Genomic DNA, 18,798 nt, shown 5'->3' on the forward strand with positions numbered 1-18,798 from the left:
AGCTTCATGAAAACAGGGAATTTGTTCAATTCATCACTCTATCCCAGTACTAGATCAGTGCCTGGAACATAGTGATTATTCAGTAAATATATGTTAATTAATGGAATGAATTTGTGGGTCAAAAGAGGTCATCATAAACCTTAGGGGTGAAACTTGAATACCAACAAATTCCAAATATTTCTGTTCTGCAGTGTAATTTAGTAAAATTTAAAAACATATAGATTTGTGTGTCAAGTGAGAATGTAAACATAGTAATTGCATTGCCCTGAGTCAGGATTGTAATCTGGCTAGATTCTGCCATTCCAAAACTGTGTGATGATGGGAAATCTCTTAACCTCTCTGACTTCTGTTTCTTTGTTTGTTAAATGGGAATGAAACCTATCTCACATACCTTGCAGGGCTATTCAAGTATTAAGTGATATAATGCATGTACATGTCCTATATAAACTTCAAACCATTATATAATTATAAAATATATACCAAAATTAAATTTCTAAGGCTTTAATATTATAGGAATGCCCTCCAAAGTCAGTCAATTAAGCAGTTTTTTTTTCCTGTTTTTTTTTTTTTTTTTCTTCAGTGCAGTGCCTGGAGATGACCACCAAACGGAAAATCATCGGCCGACTGGTGCCGTGCCGATGTTTCCGAGGTGAAGAAGAAATCATCTCAGTTTTAGACTACTCCCACTGCAGTCTTCAGCAGGTGCCAAAGGAGGTCTTTAACTTTGAGCGGACGTTAGAGGAACTTTATCTAGATGCCAATCAAATTGAAGAGCTACCCAAGGTAATCTTTGACAACCTAAAATATACACTGTAGATGAGTATTTCATAATATCCGAAGACTTGGCATAATGATAATGTTAACAATAGCCTTCTCTCTGGACAATTGGCAAGTTGTTCAAACTGATATAACTTTCCCCAATATTCTTGTTGGTACCTTTTAATACCACTTCATTTGTAACTTAATGTGATATATTAATGACCAGTTGAACTCCACGGACATCATCATTTTATGAATTATACCTTATTTTATTTGTTTTTTTAAAGATTTTATTTTCATTTATTTGAGAGAGAAGGAGAGTGCGAGAGAGAGCACAAGCAGGGGGACAGGCAGAGGGACAAGCAGACTCCTTGCTGAGTGGAGAGCCTGATGCAGGGCTCTATCCCAGGAGCCTGGGATCATGACCTGAGCCAAAGGCAGACGCTTAATCGATTGAGCCACCCAGATGCCCCTGAATTACGCCTTATTTTAATTTAAAATGGCCTCCATGAAAATACAGATTGAGATCAATATCAATGTGTTGAGATCAATAGCTTATGTTTGGAAAAGAAAGGAAAGATATGACCCTCTATTCCAGAAGTGAAATTTTTATGTTGTAGGATAAGGAAACATTGTTTTAAAACCTTGAAATATATGTTCCAAGTCTAAGAAGTACTTTTACACACACACACACAGTTAATACTATTATGAAAAACATGCTATTATTTCTGGAATTTGGAATCTTTGATTATTACAGACATCACTGAATATATGGCATACAAGTATAAGCAGAGTATAGCTAAAAATTTAACTAATATAGAACTTTGCACACACACTGCCATTATGACATTGTGCTGTGCAAAGAAAATATCTCCTGCCTCCTGTTCTCCACTGCAGAAAAGATTGGATGATTAAAGATTAGCTAACACAGACTAAGGCCACACAGCAGAGAGGCTCAAAATCTAAACCACCATATATTAATGATCATCTAGATAAGTGACTCACATTAAGTAGCTGGTATAGCATTTACCTGTGAAGGATTTACATAATGACTCAGAGGGAAAAAATGTCTTGCAATACATTTCTATTGCTTATGCTAAAAAAAATGCATATTAAATACCCAGGAACCAGGAAAGGAAACTTCCATAATAAAAACTCACTTCATTATCAAATTCTGAGTATAATGTGCTGATCAAACCAAATCATGAATAATTGTTTTCACTTAGGATTATAAATTATGGTATTAATATAATACTTTAGAGGCAGGAATTATTTAATATGTACTTCAAAACCAATATACTTCATTTTTGACAACCAAAGTATATAGTGCCGTCTTGGATTTTGGATCAGGAGGTCTGGGTGAGGCTTAAAAAGAGTTTTAACTGTATGGAGTGCCGTGTAGACGCATATCAAGTAGAGGCTGGCTTGAAATGGGCTGTTTCTCCCAAAGGCTATGAACTTCTGGAGGGCAGAGTTGGCATCTTATTCATCTCTGCCTCCCTGTACACATGGTGATGTTCACATAATGTGTATTCAGTCTCTTTCTTGTCACTGCCAGTGGAACAATGCAGAGAATTTCATGTACTACAGGACTTGATTAGCAAAATGACATAAACATTAAACAACTCATAAATGTGACATTTAGCTCTAATTTAGAAAAATAAGTATTTTTTTAGAGCAGTCCCATCTAAGATTGCCAGATAAATAAGGGACATCCATTGAAATTTGAATTTTAAACTAAAAACTGGAATATTTTTGGTATAATTATGCCCCCAAAATTGCATTTGATATACTTATACTAAGAAAAAAAAAATGGTTATTTAACTTGGCATCCTGTATTTTTATTTGCTGAATCTTGAGAGCCCTAAGCCAATCTAGTTATTTAAAGTCTTTTTCTAGATCCATGCAACAGATTCTGTAAGAAAAATAGCAAAAACATGGTTTATCAATCAAGTGTTTATTTAATATCTATATTACTACACGGTGTTTGAGGCCTTAGGAGGGTACAAGAGAAATCAATCTCAATTCTTACTCTCAAGGATCTAACCACCTAATCACAGAGAAAACTGAAGCATTAGAGACCAAAATGATAATGTGTAATCAGAGCCAAAGAGCCAAATACCATTGAAGAGAAAAGTTTCATTCTTGCAGGGGGTCCAGGAAGGCTTGACCAAAAGGTAAAGATGCAAAAGTTAAGATGTACATACAGAGAGGGCGAGGAGAGGGACAGTAGAGCTGTGAAGAGTCTGGAACAGCAGGGAGTGCCAACACTAGTAAGGGAATGCCAACAATATGTAAGTAGAGTAGGGAGAGCATGGAGAACCCAGATTATGAAAGGCATTGAGAGTCACTAAGCATGTTTGACTCGATGAATTATGCAGATAGTGTCATTGGAGAATCTTATGTATCACGTAAGTCACCAGGAGCCTACGTAAGCTTGGATTAACAATACATAAAAATAATACAAGTGAACCAAAGACTCAATATGATTTCCCAGTGTATTGATTTGAGAAGAAATTGTTATCTTTGGTTATTGGTATGCTTTATATATTTCAAAGATCTTTCACATAATCTCTCAAGGTTTCTTTGAGTTCTCAAATTCAAGGTGTTGCTTTCATAAAACAGCTCTGTGTTACTTTCTTCTAATGTATTTGATATTGAGATATGATCTAAATTATCTGACGTTGAGATATCACAATTGTACATGAATATATTTGTGCATATTAGAAAAACAAGAAGTTAAACAAAAACTCTCTGTTTTTCTGAGAAAGACAAGAAAGTCCTAACTTATCCTTAGGTCTCATTGGCCTTAATTGTGTTACATGTTTATTGCTGATGCAGTCCCTTTGCTATAGAATCCACTATGCCAAGAAAATGAGATTACCTTGATTGAATTAAACAATGATGGGCCACCTCTGTGGATTTGTGATTGCTGGCCACAACATAAAGGGAAGGAGTGCAAGGACTGTGGGGAGATTACCACAGTGTACACTACAAAGAAAATGTTATACAGTCATTGTTTCATGAGGAAAAGTAGACAAAGTATTGAGTTTCTAGGGCATTTAATCTTCAAATTTAAATTAAATAAAACCTTTTTTGTCTCCAATTTTATTTCATTGTTTTCTTTATGTTTCCCTGGCATTGTTACCATGGTGATCTCAAATTTGTTGAGTAAATGAGATCACTATTTGTATTTTTGGTATTACATTATGAAAAGAATTACCTTTATAATTTTTTTTTATTTTTTTCTTTCTGATATTTTATTCAGAGAATATTCTAGCTGGCTGAGAATTGCTACTGTAAGATGTTATACAACAGGTATAGAATAGAGTCAAGGTTAATGACATTAGAAAAAGATATGTCAAGACTGTGTCAGAAAAGATGCAAAAATAGATATGAAAGAACAGGAAGTTGTTTTATTAGGAATGGTTCAATCTGTGTTACTTAATTTGCTGTAGTAAAAGGTAAAAGTACAAAATGACATGCCTTTCACACAGTAACAGAAAACCCACACAGCTTATAATTTAGTACTGTTTTGCTTGTTATTTTGAACCAGGAACTTAAAATTATAGACAGAGTAATAGACCATAACAGGTGCATATTATATATGAAGTAGTGTTGGAAGACAAAAGTTTAAAAAAAAAAAAAGCAATAAAGAGAAAAATTGCTGGGAAACCTCTTAAAACTGAAGAGGAACCTTTAGAAAGAGAATAGAAATAATTTGGAAAAGCTAATATGTGACCAAAATTGAAAGACATAGAGAGTGAATTTGACAGATGAGGTCATTTTAACCACATGTAAAAGAGGGTGGAATGAAATCTGAAGCACCAGACTTAGAAAATTTTTTCCATATTAAACTTTACAATCTACCCTTGAAATATTTTAGAGATTAAGAACGTGACCTTTGGACCCAGACAAACATGGGATTAGATTTTAGCAGTGCTGTTGGGAAGATATTTTATTTTTTGGGAGTTTCAGTTTCTTCATTAGCAAAAATGGGAAAATAATCAAGGTTGCTAGTGGTGAGATAGATGATAGATGATAAGTAGATAAATAAATAAATGAGTATTGGGTGAGATAATGCATATGAAATACCTGGAATAGAGAAATATCCAATAATCAGTATTCATCATTCTCCTATCACAGTTGAAGGATAATTCCCATGTTAATTACCCCGAGTAAAACTAAAGTAAGATTTTGTAACATCTCAAGATAGTTCTGGGCATTGACTCTCTAACAAAAAATTATGTGGCATGACTTAACTCTAAAATCTCCAAAGACAGCTTCTAGGAAATCAATTCCCTGCCTAAAATGGGTATAGTTTTTTGGCTCTACCAGCTGCATCAACACATTTGTGATAACACCACCGTTTATGCAGAAAATTTCCCTGACTCACAGAATCACAATGTTGTATTATATTTGAATAGATGCAACTTTGAAGATTATTTAATTTAGCCCTCAATTATTACTAATAAGCAAATTCAGGCCAGAAAAGTTAATTAACTTCTTTTAGGCCACATGGGATGTTAGATTCCTATCCAAAACTATTACCAAACACCGTGTATTCATTAGGATAGAATAGGTTATGCTACAGTAACAAAAAGTTAAAAGCTCAGTGTGTAACTGAAAAAAAGTTTTACTTGGTTTCCTGTGAGTGTTGGCAGGAAGCCCTGCCCTTTAGAAACCCAATGTTAACTAATCTAACTGTCCACCCAAGGCAGAAATGTCCACTTATTTCTCTCACAACAGTCATCCAACCTCTTCATAAATATTTCTATTAATGAAAGAAAGCACTAAATTTAGAAGCAGACCATTTTATTATTGGAAAGTTTGGGTTATTAGAATGGTCTGCAATATGTTAATTATGTTTACCCATACCCATCCATGTATCTAATCATCTAAAACTGGGCTAGGCACTTGGGGTGATACAAAGATTATTAAGTCATGCCTTCTCTGGACAAAGAACTATGCTTCTTGCATTACTGCCCTGATCCTTCAGATATTTTAAAGGAATTCATATACTTTGCCTTAAAGTTCTGTTTTTCCAAAACAAGTTTCCAAAATTTTTTGACATTTTTCAAAGACACGTTTTCTAAATGCTTCCCCATCTTAGTTACATTCCTCTGGACACATTATAATTATTAGCTTGGTTTTAGACATTGATACAGCAAATAAAAATATCTGTCCACACGGATGTATTCAACAGAGAAATAAACAAAATGTAATGGAACTGAGGAGAGAGGTCAGAGTTGGAGATGGATTTAAGAGTTAGCCACTTAGAGGTGAGAATTAAAACCGGGAGACAAGATAATGTCCCTGAGAAAGAAAGGAAAAAGAAAATTGCTGAAAAACAAATAATTAAACTATAAAAAGCAAAATGACAGTACAAACCCACCATGGGAACTTGCCTAGAAGTTACCTGTGTTTTCCCCAGTAGTCATGGCAACTGTGTGTACAGGGGTAAAATTCGGGAATTTTATTATGCTCATGTAGGTAAAAACTCCATGGGTAAGAGGAATATGGTATCTCAATTGATTTTGATCTGGATATCTATAGCTTACAAAAACCTATTGGCTCATAATGAATAGAAGAAAAGGATGTAACCTCGGCTGTGTGGTACTATCAAAACTAATTCTGGAAATTTCCCATCTTCCAAGTCATTTAAAATTTAAGGTCATGAGCATTTTACTTGTAAAATATGAGTTTTATATATGAGAAAAGAGAGGTTCTAGCTTCCTATCAGAATGCCATAAAGCACTCAGAGGGACACAAAACGGGTGAGATATAGGGAAGTCATACAACTATTTTTAAATAATTAGGAAGAAGACCAAAGAAACATATTAATTTGAATATTAAACTATACATTCTTAAAACTTAGTAATTTTCTGGAGGCATATTGATAATGCCAGAAAAAAATGCCCCCATATCTAACAGTTGCTTCTCCAGGGCAACAGACAGGCACTGGGGAGCCAGGAGCCAGGCAAGGGCTACATTAAAAACCATTGCTTGGTGCCCACTGTTCCATGATTTCCACTCATACAGGGCTGTGTAGCTGAAGCATTGGTCACCCAATATGAAGCAGTCAGGAATTTATCAAAGGGGGGATATTTTAGACTGATGAAAATTTTGTCATGGCATGGCTTCAGTCACTAAGCCCCGAATAGCAGAAATCCTCATTGACTCTGCAGAAAATAAATGAGCAGCAAAAATGCACCTGAATTGTGCCAGCAGCCAGCAGGTAAAATAGAGCTCAGAGTTAATGACCGGCAAATGGGCTATGACAACTGTATTGTAGCGTTTGTCCTGAGCCTCCACAGAAAAGCCAAGCAAGCTCTCTGCTCAGAGACTTGGCCCCTGCTTTTCCCTCTGCCACCATTCCACATGGCCTGTGCCTTCTTCATTTCCTTCAGTCCTCTGCTCAAACAGCACCTTATGAAAGAAGTTTTTCCCATTATCTTATATGGAATAATAATACTCATCACCACCACCACTTGTTTCCCCCAACAAAATTTAAGACTTAAGCTGTTCTCTGGATTTCTTGTACAATTCAATTGTGTTAACGAGTATTAAGATACTGCCTCAATACTTTATCATTGTTATAAAACGTCAGCATAGATAGCTTCCTCCAATATGATATCTGTTATTTTTATTTTACGAAGAGTAAGACGTTTGACAGTGGCCAGAGGTAAGGAAGGTCAGGAAGAGTTAGAGCCTTTCAGCACAGGTCACAGAAAATAAAATTCTCTCATTTTATAGTGGTTTGTTTGTTTAATTTTTGATGCAATTCTGGGGGTTGAAGTGAGGTGGGGTAATTTTTGAGCCTCCTCTGCAATCCGTGACCTAATACCATGCATTCTGCTTTTTTTTTTTTCTTTCAAACTCTGAGTACTTTGTCCATATAGATTAGATCTGCCATGTGATATTTTCTCAAGTTACGGAATGTGTTCTCTGACTCTAAAACAGTCAAAGGTAACAAAGGAAGGGTGTCATGAAGCGTACTTTTACATGCATGGGGATGGAGAAGGAATAAATCTTCTAAAATCGCTTTTGAACTTTATGTTTTGTGATTCACTCATTTGAGATTCCTTTTATTTATTTTATTTTATTTTATTTTTTTATTTTATTTTAAAGACTTTACTTATTTATTTATTATTTGACAGCACAGAGAGAGAGAGAGAGTGCGCAAGCATGCACATGGGAGCACAAGCAAGGAGATTGGCAGGCAGGGGGAGAAGGAGAAGTAGGCTCCCTTCTCAGCATGGAGCCCAATGCCGGGCCTGATCTCAGGTCCCTGGGATCATGACCTGAGCAGAAGGCAGATGCTTAACTGACTGAGCCACCCTGGCACCCTAAGATTCCTTTTAAATAGATAAAAATGATAGAAGCATTATGACAAGAGTAGTGACTGTAATCACTGGTTATTATCATGTAAGTACTACAATATAATGTAAAGACGTCTGGAGAAAGAGGGCCTTATTTAACACAAGTTCTGATACTAATTAACCATGAAACATCAGACATATTATTTAACCCCTTTGAACTTTAGCTTCTTCATTTGCGGTAGATGCTAACAGATTTGTTCCTGTTCATTTCTGAAGATTGTGATGAGGATCAAATAATATAAAGTATCTGAAAATACTATGAAAACAGTAGAATGAAAAGTAACTCTTGAGTTAAGAGAAATGGCTTCTTTTGGTAAAGATGAACATTTATTGGAAATATATCAGGGGCTCATTAACTTAATAGGATCCTAGAGAACTTTACATGAGAAAAGGATAAGAAACAAGAGAGCTTTGGCTTGCTGCACAGAATCCTGCTCGGTAGCAGTATGGGCCACACTGCTGCTCTTGTGAGGAATGCGATCTCCAAACACCTCCGTGCAATCATGATGTTTGTTCAAGATTCAAATTCCAGTTGCCTCCCCAATTAATATGCAATGAGAGATGCCCTTAAAAGGAAGGTCAAGGTTCTAAAGGAAAGAGAAGAATGGCTGCTCAACAAGCAAAAAACAGTGTCCTCCAATGTTATACATATCGTATATCTTCAATTTAATTGATTCCTTTTTTCTTTTTATTCACTGATATTTGCTACCTCTGATTTAGGAGTCTGAAGGCATGTTTTTCTCAGGCCTTTAAATAAAATTATTTGAAATCAAGGTCACTTGCTAGTTTTGTGAGAAATCTAATGAGATCAAAGGAGCCACAGAAAAAATATTTTAGGGTGACAAATTTAGAGATGTTAGTTCATAATTCTGATTTTAGTTTATCAAAATTTGAATGATAATTGATTCTTTTGTCTTCTACTCAAAAGGAATCTTTTAAAAGGAAAGGCACTACTTTTATCACTATTGTTGCTGATTAAACAATTGTCATGATTGAGAAATATGAAAAGCCTTACTCTAGATTAAACATGGCCTAAATTTACAAATGGAGAGCATAAACATACTTGTTCAATAAAGTTGCCTCATTTTTTTAAATTGCGCATTAACAAATAATTTCTTAAGTAAATGTCTTTCAGAAACTCAGAATTATCCATAACCTTGGCATTTTACATAAGGAGCCCCACATATATCTATGGAGGGCCCTCCTAAGATCCTGGGCTTAAATAAGGGGGAAAAAAAAAGACCTTTTCAACTCTGTAACCCCCTCAAAGATATTCATGGTGCACCACTCTCTCCTCTGGTGCCAAAGGTATAGAATTTATCTGAGTGTATAAAACCATCTCCAGAATGAAGCTCACATGAGTGATGCATACATAATCAAAATTTGACTCTGTTTAATCTCTTGCCTGAAGCATCTTTCTCCAAATGTGTTCTTTTATTGCAGTTATTTTGGCATTCAAATGCATAGCTTTTTTCAATAAATAAATAATATAGGTGGATTCCATAGGGGCTCAAGAGAAAATGAGATGAAGGACAAATTTGTAAAAAACATAGTTTATATGTGGAAAATTTTAGATCATTTTTGTCTTACTCTGATTTCTATTTTTATTTAAAATGTTTTACTGTTTCAAAGGTTTATAGTATCAACATCTCTTATTTATGTGTCAGTGAGAAACTAGGACATCCAGAGTACCCTAGTCATTTTTTGAATTGTTTTATAATCGTCCAACTGAGGTCTTACTCATCATATCACTTTTTTTCATCCTATTACTTATTTCTATCCTTTACCCAATATCAAATTTTATTGAAACCTGAATAAGCAGCCCATTTGCTGATTTTTACTGCCAATTTTTTGAAATGGTATAAAAAATATTAGGTAAAATATATTCATTGATTTGTTCATTCATCCAGCAAACATTTCTTGAGTACCAGTTATGTGCAAACAACTGTTCTAGGTACCAGAAATACATTATGGAGCAAGACCTACAAGTTCCTATTTTCACAAAATCTACATTGCTGGAAAAAAGAATGGAAGTAATTTTTAAAAGAAAATGTTAGTTAACAGCAAGTGCCATGATGAAAATAAAGGAGGGCAATTATGTTGAGTTTTGAATGGCAGAGAGGAGTCAACCATGCAGATATGAGAAAGAACATTCCTGGGAGAAGGAATATTCAAGGGCAGGAATGAGAGTGGCATGTTCAAGGAACAGAAGGAAGGTAGGGGTGTAATGAGTGAGAGGAAAAGCAGTACAAGATGCAGATTTTAAGGAAAGGGGTGATGTGAAATAACATATTTGTAAAATACCACTCTGGCTGCAGTATGGGAATACATTTTGGCTAGTGGACAGTGAAGATGAGATTAGAGACTACAGTAGTTATTCAGGTGAGAAGGTGGTGGCTTCAACTAGGTTGAGAGTAGTTAGGAAAAAGAAGCATTTTAGACTAAGCTTTGTCAGTAAAGTTAATAGGATTTGCTAATGGCATGGATTTGAGAGATTGAAGAGAAGGACCTGCATAGAGATTTAGAAAGAGTTGCTGTTGCTAAAAGAAAAGAAGAGGAGAGAAAGGGCTGCTGTGGGTATAGAAGGAAACCATGTGTTGTCTTGGAAGCCAGAAGAGAACAGAAGGTGTTTTAAGAAGAGGGAGTGGTAAACTAAGAGACTGACTAAAATGACAGAGGAGGGACCAATGTATTTGCTAGTGTGGAAGTAATTAGTGACCCTGATAAGAGTAGTAGGGCAAAAACCCAATGAAATGGATTGAAAAGAAAATGATGGAGTTACACATCTTTCTTAAAAGGCTATACTGCGAAGGAGAGCAGAGAAATGAGATAAGCTAGAGAGAAGTTTGAGGTAAAGATAAGTATTTTGTTTATTTGTTTGTTTGTTTTCAAGGTCAATGACATTAAAGCACATTTGTACACTAATGAGAATAAATTAGAAGAAAATAATTCCAAGTCCTGAAAGCAAAAGGACATAGGATTTACAGAATGCATGAAGTGGTTGCCTTTGAGAGGAACAGGCATGCTTCCCCATTTTAATGAGAGAGAAAGAAGAAAATATAGGTACAGATGATGCTGGTTTGTAGGACTTGAGGGACAGGTAGGATATGAAATTTGATTCAAATGATAGAGGTCTCAATGTGTTAAAGAAATGCTTGAACCATTGAACTGATAGCATGGGAAGTGGCGATCTTTAAGTGAGCAGATAAGGTGGAAGAACGGGGTGCATGAAGTTTAGGATTACAGAGGAATATAATTTACAAAGGGAATTGAGGTCCTTAAATGTATAAAGTAACTATATTTTGTAAAGTTATTTTTGAGTTGGGGGTAGTCCAAAAACAGATGCAAGAGGCAAGTTAAAATTACATTAGCTTATATGCCTGGACCAGTATGCTAGCTGTAGAAACAGAAAAGAAGAAAACAACTGACAGAGCAAGTAAGGAGAAGGCAGGAAGTACAATGGATATTTATTGAGCACCTACAGTGTGCCTGGCCCTTCATATGCAATAATAGCTCTTTTGTACTCAGAACAACCTTGACAAACAGGTTTTGTTTTCTTCATTTTAAATGTAAGGGCACTGAAGCACAATGAGGTTAAAGAATTTACCAAAGGTTTTACAACTAAGAAACACAAATTTGGCCTATATCACTCCAGATCCTTTTCAATTCACTAATCCGAAGGAAGACCTTTCAGAATTTGGCATTTTACTAGATTCGGGAATGAACAAGGAGGGATTAAAGATGATAAGATTTTCATCCTGGAGACCTGAGAAAGTAACGCTATTAAAAAATACATTGGAAGAGGTTACTATATAGAAAAATATGACAAATTGTGTTTTAGATGCATACTATGTGTTATTAGCTAAGATTCTCAAAAAGATACCAGAAGATAGTAATAGATCTGAAACAGCCTCATCCGATCGGGACCAGCAATACATATCTATTCTTTACCCAAAGATCTGAAACAAGCAGCCATGTTTTGTTCTGGCCTGCCTATTCTTTTTTTTTTTTTTCCTTTAATGAATTAGTGGTCAACTTATAAAATATCAGATTTTATCAAACAGTACAGATTCCTGGCTTGTCTGTAAAGAAAAAAAAAAAGGAAGAAGGAAGATCTGGTAGAGTCCGTATTCCTAATTGTTAACAATTAAGTAAAAATTGTTGGGCTCATTTGATGAAGCAGATCTAGTTTCCCACAGATTCCACCCAAGCTGCCCCTAGCACTGAAGTTACCTAGCTCCCGCAGAAAATTGGAGTTTGCAACCTATTACAGATATTTACTAATTTTTTCATGAAAAAAATATTTACTTTGTGCCTGATACTTCCCTAGTCACTGAAAAAACAGCTGTTGAATAGATGTATGTACTCTGTAGCATGAAAGGCAGACATTGAACAAGTAATTGTATCAAGTGTGCCATTTATTATGATGGGTGGAGAAGCAATGGGTGTTTTGGAAACATTTTTGGAGCATCTTTCCTGAGGAATGACATTGCAACTAAGACTTAAGGACAGTAAGGGTTCACCAGAAGAGGAGAGAGCTGTGTTTCCAGAGACAGTGCTTATGAGGCATATTTAAGGACTGAAAGAAGTTAAGTATTGCTTAAACACAGTGCAAAAGAGACAATGAGAAACAAGGCTGGAGAGTTATGAAGGCCTTCCACACTAAGATAGACAGTTTGAATTTTATCCTGAAATATGTGGAAATTAATTTAAAGGTTTATCTGGCAATAGCAAGATCAGAAATATAGTTTGGAAAGTTCTAGCTGCACTAAGAATAGAAATAAAAGAACAGGCCCAGACGCAAAGAGACCAGTTAGGCAAAACTTATAGAAACCTGTGAGAGGTGATGATGACCTGGCCTCTGATAGTAATGCTGAGGATGGAACAAAGGACATGGGTTGGAAATGTTTTTTGGAGGCAAATTTACTGGATTTGGTCATCTGTTTCATATCTATATTTTAGGGAAGATGCAAAGTGAGTCACAGGTGACTCTCAGGTTTCTACTAGAGTATGTGGGAGTAAACCAACAGACAGAAGGTATGGAATTTGGGAAAACAGTGCCCAGTTAAGAGCACTAGCAAATGAATATCTATGGAAGCCATATGCATATCATACTGAGAGAGCAATCTGTCCGGACTGGAGCCCGCTTACACAGGGTACAGGAGTGAGTTCCTCCAGAATCAAAATAAGATAAAATTGATCTGATGTGCTTTAGCATTTGGAAATAAAATTGCTGGGCATTTGACAGAGCTGTTTGAGCATTTGGAAAAAATTAAGGATAAATGTATAGAAAACCAAGCAAATAAAACAGGAAGCAATTTCAGAAAAAAAAAATCTTTTATGAGTAAACAACAAACACAGTGTACAAATAAACATTATTAATATCAGCATTAACTACTGACTTAACAAGAACTTTGGATGTGTGTATACTGGGAAGATGAGGAAAAAGAAAAAAAGTGATGATGGGATGGTGAGAAACGATAATGGTTTTTCAACTGTCATAATATGGGATACACTTGACACTTGAACAACACAGAGGTTAGGGGCACTGACCCCTGCATAGTCAAAACTCCATGTGTAACTTTTGACTCTCCCAAAACTTAATTACTGATAGCCTACTGTTGACCTGAAGCCTTGCCAATAATGTAACGGTTGGTCAACATATTTTATGCTACATGTGTTATATACTGAATTCCTACGGTAGAATAAGAGAAAAGAAAATGTTATTAAGAAAATTATAAAGAAGAGAAAATACTGTACTGAACTGTATTGACAAACACCCACAGAGAAGTGGACCTGTGCATTTTAACCATGTTGTTCAAGGTTAACTGTAAATAGGCAATGTCTACAATTGATAAAACAAGAAGTAGAAATAACATGTGTATTCTCTAGAAATATAGAAGAAAATACAAGAAATAATAGCTTAAAAAGTTGAAAGCAACTACCTCTAGAAGAGGGATTGTAGGATGCAAAGGAGAGGACAAAGAACTGATGTAATGCTTTTATAAGAATAAAAATTAATTTTGAAAAAATTAGAAGAAAGAGAATTGAGCTGGAAGAGAAAACCAGGGGTTAACCTTTTGCTGGATCTGACCATATCATGGTCCTTTCTTTTGAAAATGATCTGTAAGATGCAGTGATGAATGTAAATGTCCAACACTCAAGTAAATTACAAAGTATCATTTGAGAAAATTAAATGACATAAAAAGTAAAAATGTAAATGTAAAAAGGTGGGTCAATATCTTCTATCTATTCTTTCCATTAGTTCTTATAATAGTTGTTAACTGATTATTACATGTTTTAATGTTATTCGTTTTCTGGCTCGGTCCTTAGTATGTGAAGTGGTTCTAAATCAGAGAAGGCATTTTAGTAATGCAGCAATTTTGCCTCACTTCTGGAACGGAATCAACCTTTAGGGAACTGATAGAGGATTTTGTCTCTAGAGTATAAATGAAATTGCTTCATCTCTTATTTGCTTGGTTTCTTTGTACATCTATCCCCTAAATTTCTAGAGAGATTAGAGCATAAATTCTCTATAAAATGTCGAGGAATAGGAAGGCCAAGTAAGGCAAAAACTAGGTAATTCATTAGGCCAGGCAATAAAGCTTTTTTTTTTGTGAACATTTTTTTATTAACATATACTGTATTATTAGTTTCAGAGACAGAATTTAGTGATTCATGAGTTGTATATAACACCCAGTGCAGTGCCCTCCTCCAGCTCAGCCCTATTCTTAGTCTTCAGATTTATATGTGCTTTCTGGATTTACTTGAATATTCACACTCAAAAAGTCTAGTTTTCTTTTTTTTTTTTTTTTAAGATTTTATTTATTTATTTGAGAGAGAGAGAGAGCATCAGCAGAGGGAAGGGGTAGAGTGAGGGGGAGAAGCAGACTCCCTGCTAAGCAGGAAGCCAGATGCAGGACTTAATCCCAGGACCCTGGTATCATGCATGACCTGAGCCGAAGGCAGATGCTTAACTGACTGAGCCACCCAGGTGCCCCTCAAAAAGTCTAGTCTTTCCCCTTGAAACCCATCTTCTGTTCTATAGTCTGTCTCAGTTGGTGATGGTCCATTCAGTAGCAATAGCAGGACCCTGTCATTCTCTCCCTACTCATTTACCTTCTGCATCAGATCAACAGCCAGTCCTGTCAATTTTGCCACCTATATATTTCTTAAATCTAATCTCACCTTTCCACCCTATAAACAGAACCTTTGTTGGGCCCGCAGCATCTCTTAGCAGACTAATGGAACAATCTCCTTTTCATTAGGTCTTAAGCCTGATTTTTTTTTTTTTGCCCCGATTTATTCTTCACACAGTCAACAGTAATATATCCAAATGTAACTGCGACCAGGCCACAACATACGCTAAGACTATTCCCTGTCTCCTCTTTAACTTACAGAATAAAACCATGCAGCCGAGCATAGCATGCTAATGTGAGGCATTATTTCCCAACAGCTTACCTCTCCTGTCTCTTACTTTTGCTGTCCTGTAAGAGACACAAAGCTCAAACACAAAGCTTTCTTGCCTCTAAGCTCATGCTGTTTCTTCTGCTTCATATGCTCCCTTCAGAGTCTTCCCAGTTGTCACGTCCTCCCACAACCCTCATCCTTCACTCATGAGCAGTTATTTCACTCTCCACTGTGCCTCCACGTTACAATTCTACAGTGACACTTACCAAACCTAAGGTCATTATGCATTAGATACATATTTATTGAATACCTACTGGATTCTAAGGAAATAGGGTTGAGGAAGAAAGATACCAGATTATGGGACTATATCTATTTAATCTTTGTTTCAACAGGAAACACATTGTTTGGTTCAAAGTTAAGGTCTCATTAAATATTTATTTCATAAATAATTATAATATGATTTTGTAAAAGTGGATTGTAGAACTGTTACACAGATTATATGAAACCACAATAGACAACTAATCATGCTCTGCTGGGAGGGTAGGGTCAGGGAATTCTGCTTGGCAAAAGTGCACTGTTAAAGGTTAAGACTAGAACACAATCCAGCTGGGCTTTTTAAATGCTAAATCGAGCCTTCGAGAAAATGTATGGAACTTGGTCAACAGCATGTGGCCAGTTAGGGTGAAGTCAGAATTCAAATCTAGGTTTGTTTGATTCCGAAGTTAATAACATTTTCACTATCAGTGTAAGTGGAAAAGAGACTCCAACTATACCATCTTTTGTCTGGTTTACTGACCTGGGCAGGGTTAGCCAGCTCAGGTTGGATTTTCAGTTACCTATAACTGATCAAAGCATAGATATACAAGAACCTTGTGTGTGTATATGAAAGTCTAAATAAATGCCATTCAGCCCAATTGCTCTCACACCGTATTGATTATTCTCTCTATAGACAAAGCCAATACTTTTATAAATGTCAGCCAGATTTTTTACCACCTAGTAATTACTAAAAAGGCAACAAAAGAAAACCCCCAAGGTACGTCTGTGGGCACACATGCACACACAAACATACACAAACACATACACACACATACACACACACGTACACATAGATGTCACTTGTCTTAAGTATTATAAGGATATCAGGAATTTGCCCCAAATGCCTAGCAGCAGTTAAGATAGGTCCAAATTAAAAACACTTAAATTGCTACTTCTATATTCCACTTTCACTTTTTTCCTATTTCTTTTTTGGTGTTATTAGCTTACTACCATCCAGTGAAGTAATTAGGGGCTTGTAAGTTAGAAACCATTTTCATTTAAAACCTTTAAATGCATATTTTTCTCAAGTAGAATGGGTCTGGCAAGGTTGCTATGCCTTGTATATTCAAACTGACAGCTGTGATTCCAATAAAATAGATATATGTTTCCTTCCTTCTAAGGCAATGACAAATGCTAAAATAAACTCGCTGTTCTAAAGGGAGAAATGATTCGACAACGCCCTTGTACAAATTGTTGTTGAAAAGATCTGTATTTCAAAAACAACAGCAGTGATATTTACTGTTTTCTGGGATAAAATGCTTAGGTATTTATTGTAGTTGCCATCTTTATGTGAGGAAGAAAAGAGCTCTTCTCTGATGTACACTCAGTACTACTAAAATGCCGTAGAAGGGATTTGAAGTGTTCCCTTTAGCTAAAGCCGCAGTCTTCTCTGATGCTATCAGCGCTGCCCAGCCCCACACCTTCCGTGTCCATCTACGGTTCCACTACTGCACAAAACCCTCCCTTTTTTGACTGCTTGTATACTACTGGTACCAAATCGTAAAGATTTCTCCTCTCAGCGTGTCTCCCTCGTCACCACTCCTGACAGTGCCTTAACTAAGACTCTCCTTATTTTCACCTAACGGTGTTCTGATCACCCACCTGCCTGCTCTTGTCACGGGTGCCAGTTGTTAATCTGAGTCAGTCACTTCCCCCGCCTGTGAACATTTAAGGAGTGGATATTAATGTGAGGGAACGGTGTAGACTAGTTTGAAAGGCATACGGATCCACACATCCAAATTCTCTAGTTTAAAGGCAAGGTCTAGATATGTTTCTTTTGAAATAAAATGTACTTTGCAAAGCCCCTCTCTTCACTTCAGTATTTATCACATTGCATTGGTTTTGTTTTTGTTTTTGTTTTTCTGTATTTATAACCGCTAGCTGACTATATACTTGAGGAAGCGCGTACTTCGTTATTTATCTTTGGGTGCTGGCACTGCGTCTGTGTACTGAGTATCAGATGTTCAGGAGGTGCTCACTGAATGCCAGCAGTCAGGAAGGAAGGGAAATGAGAAGGAGAGAAGGGAAGAAGTAGGGAAGAAAGGGAAGGAGGAAGGGAAAAGTGGAGAGAAGGGAGAGAGGAAAGAAAAAAAAAAAGAAGCAAATGGAGGTCATAATTAGAAGCTTACCATTTCACCAAGTACCTATATGAAACCATTTTTTACTCTATTATTTTTGAGTTGGCTCTTTTCTAACTAAAGATAATTAACATTTGTATTAAACTGAAGAATTTTAAAACATTTTATTATAATGTGCATAAAATAATTATTTTTTTTTAAATAGCTTTCTAAAGAACTTGGAAACACTACATAGCCTGAACACTTTTAAAGGGATTCAAAGGAAGAACTTCTAAGAAATCAGCCATTCAGCAATGCCAGCTCATTAGACAGTCCTTTTCCCTGTTGGAATCCACTTGTGCCAACATATGGCATCAATAACCCTTTCATTGAATATTTATGATCTTATATGAAACTTTTCAGGAAAAGTGTTTATATTTTTAAACTCACAAGCAACTAATACTTTTTGCTTGTGGCGGAAAAATAAACATCTTATATCTTATTTTTTCTAAGGAACTATGTTTGGGGATATAGTCATTCACATTCATGACGTTTTTATTGTGTCCTTAATTTTCCAAGCCTGAGTACAAAGGTGGTAATAAAATGCTAATCCAAATTATAATAGTTTGCATTTATATAGCATTTTAGGGATAGCAAAGTGCTATAACATATACTCACATTTACTCTAATTTAGGTCCTTGCTGTCAAAGATAGTCATTGAATCTCAGTTTCTTCCCCAAGTCCTCCTAGGACCATTATGATGTGCTCAAGGTTCCCACCGTCTTATTCACTCTCCCTTCCTAGGCAGCTGCCAACCACTTTGTCAGTTGTCACTGCTACCTTTCCAAAACACAGATCTGATGGTGCAGATGGAG

General features: G+C 35.9%; 1 protein-coding gene across 2 annotated transcripts in view; it reads left to right on the forward strand.

Annotated features, from left to right (window-relative positions):
- The first annotated feature begins 580 nt into the window (after positions 1–580).
- Positions 581–18,798, forward strand: part of LRRC7 (leucine rich repeat containing 7) — a 312,980-nt gene continuing 294,762 nt past the window's right edge. For both annotated transcript variants that reach the window (XM_045801366.2, XM_045801367.2), the window contains exon 1: positions 581–783. In XM_045801366.2, the coding sequence (XP_045657322.2) occupies positions 595–783 (189 nt within the window). In that variant the 5' untranslated portion in view covers positions 581–594. The remainder of the gene's footprint in view (positions 784–18,798) is intronic.

The sequence above is a fragment of the Ursus americanus genome, chromosome 12 (assembly GCF_024610735.1).
Source record: "Ursus americanus isolate L20-20 chromosome 12, mUrsAme1.1.p, whole genome shotgun sequence".
NCBI lineage: Eukaryota > Metazoa > Chordata > Mammalia > Carnivora > Ursidae > Ursus > Ursus americanus.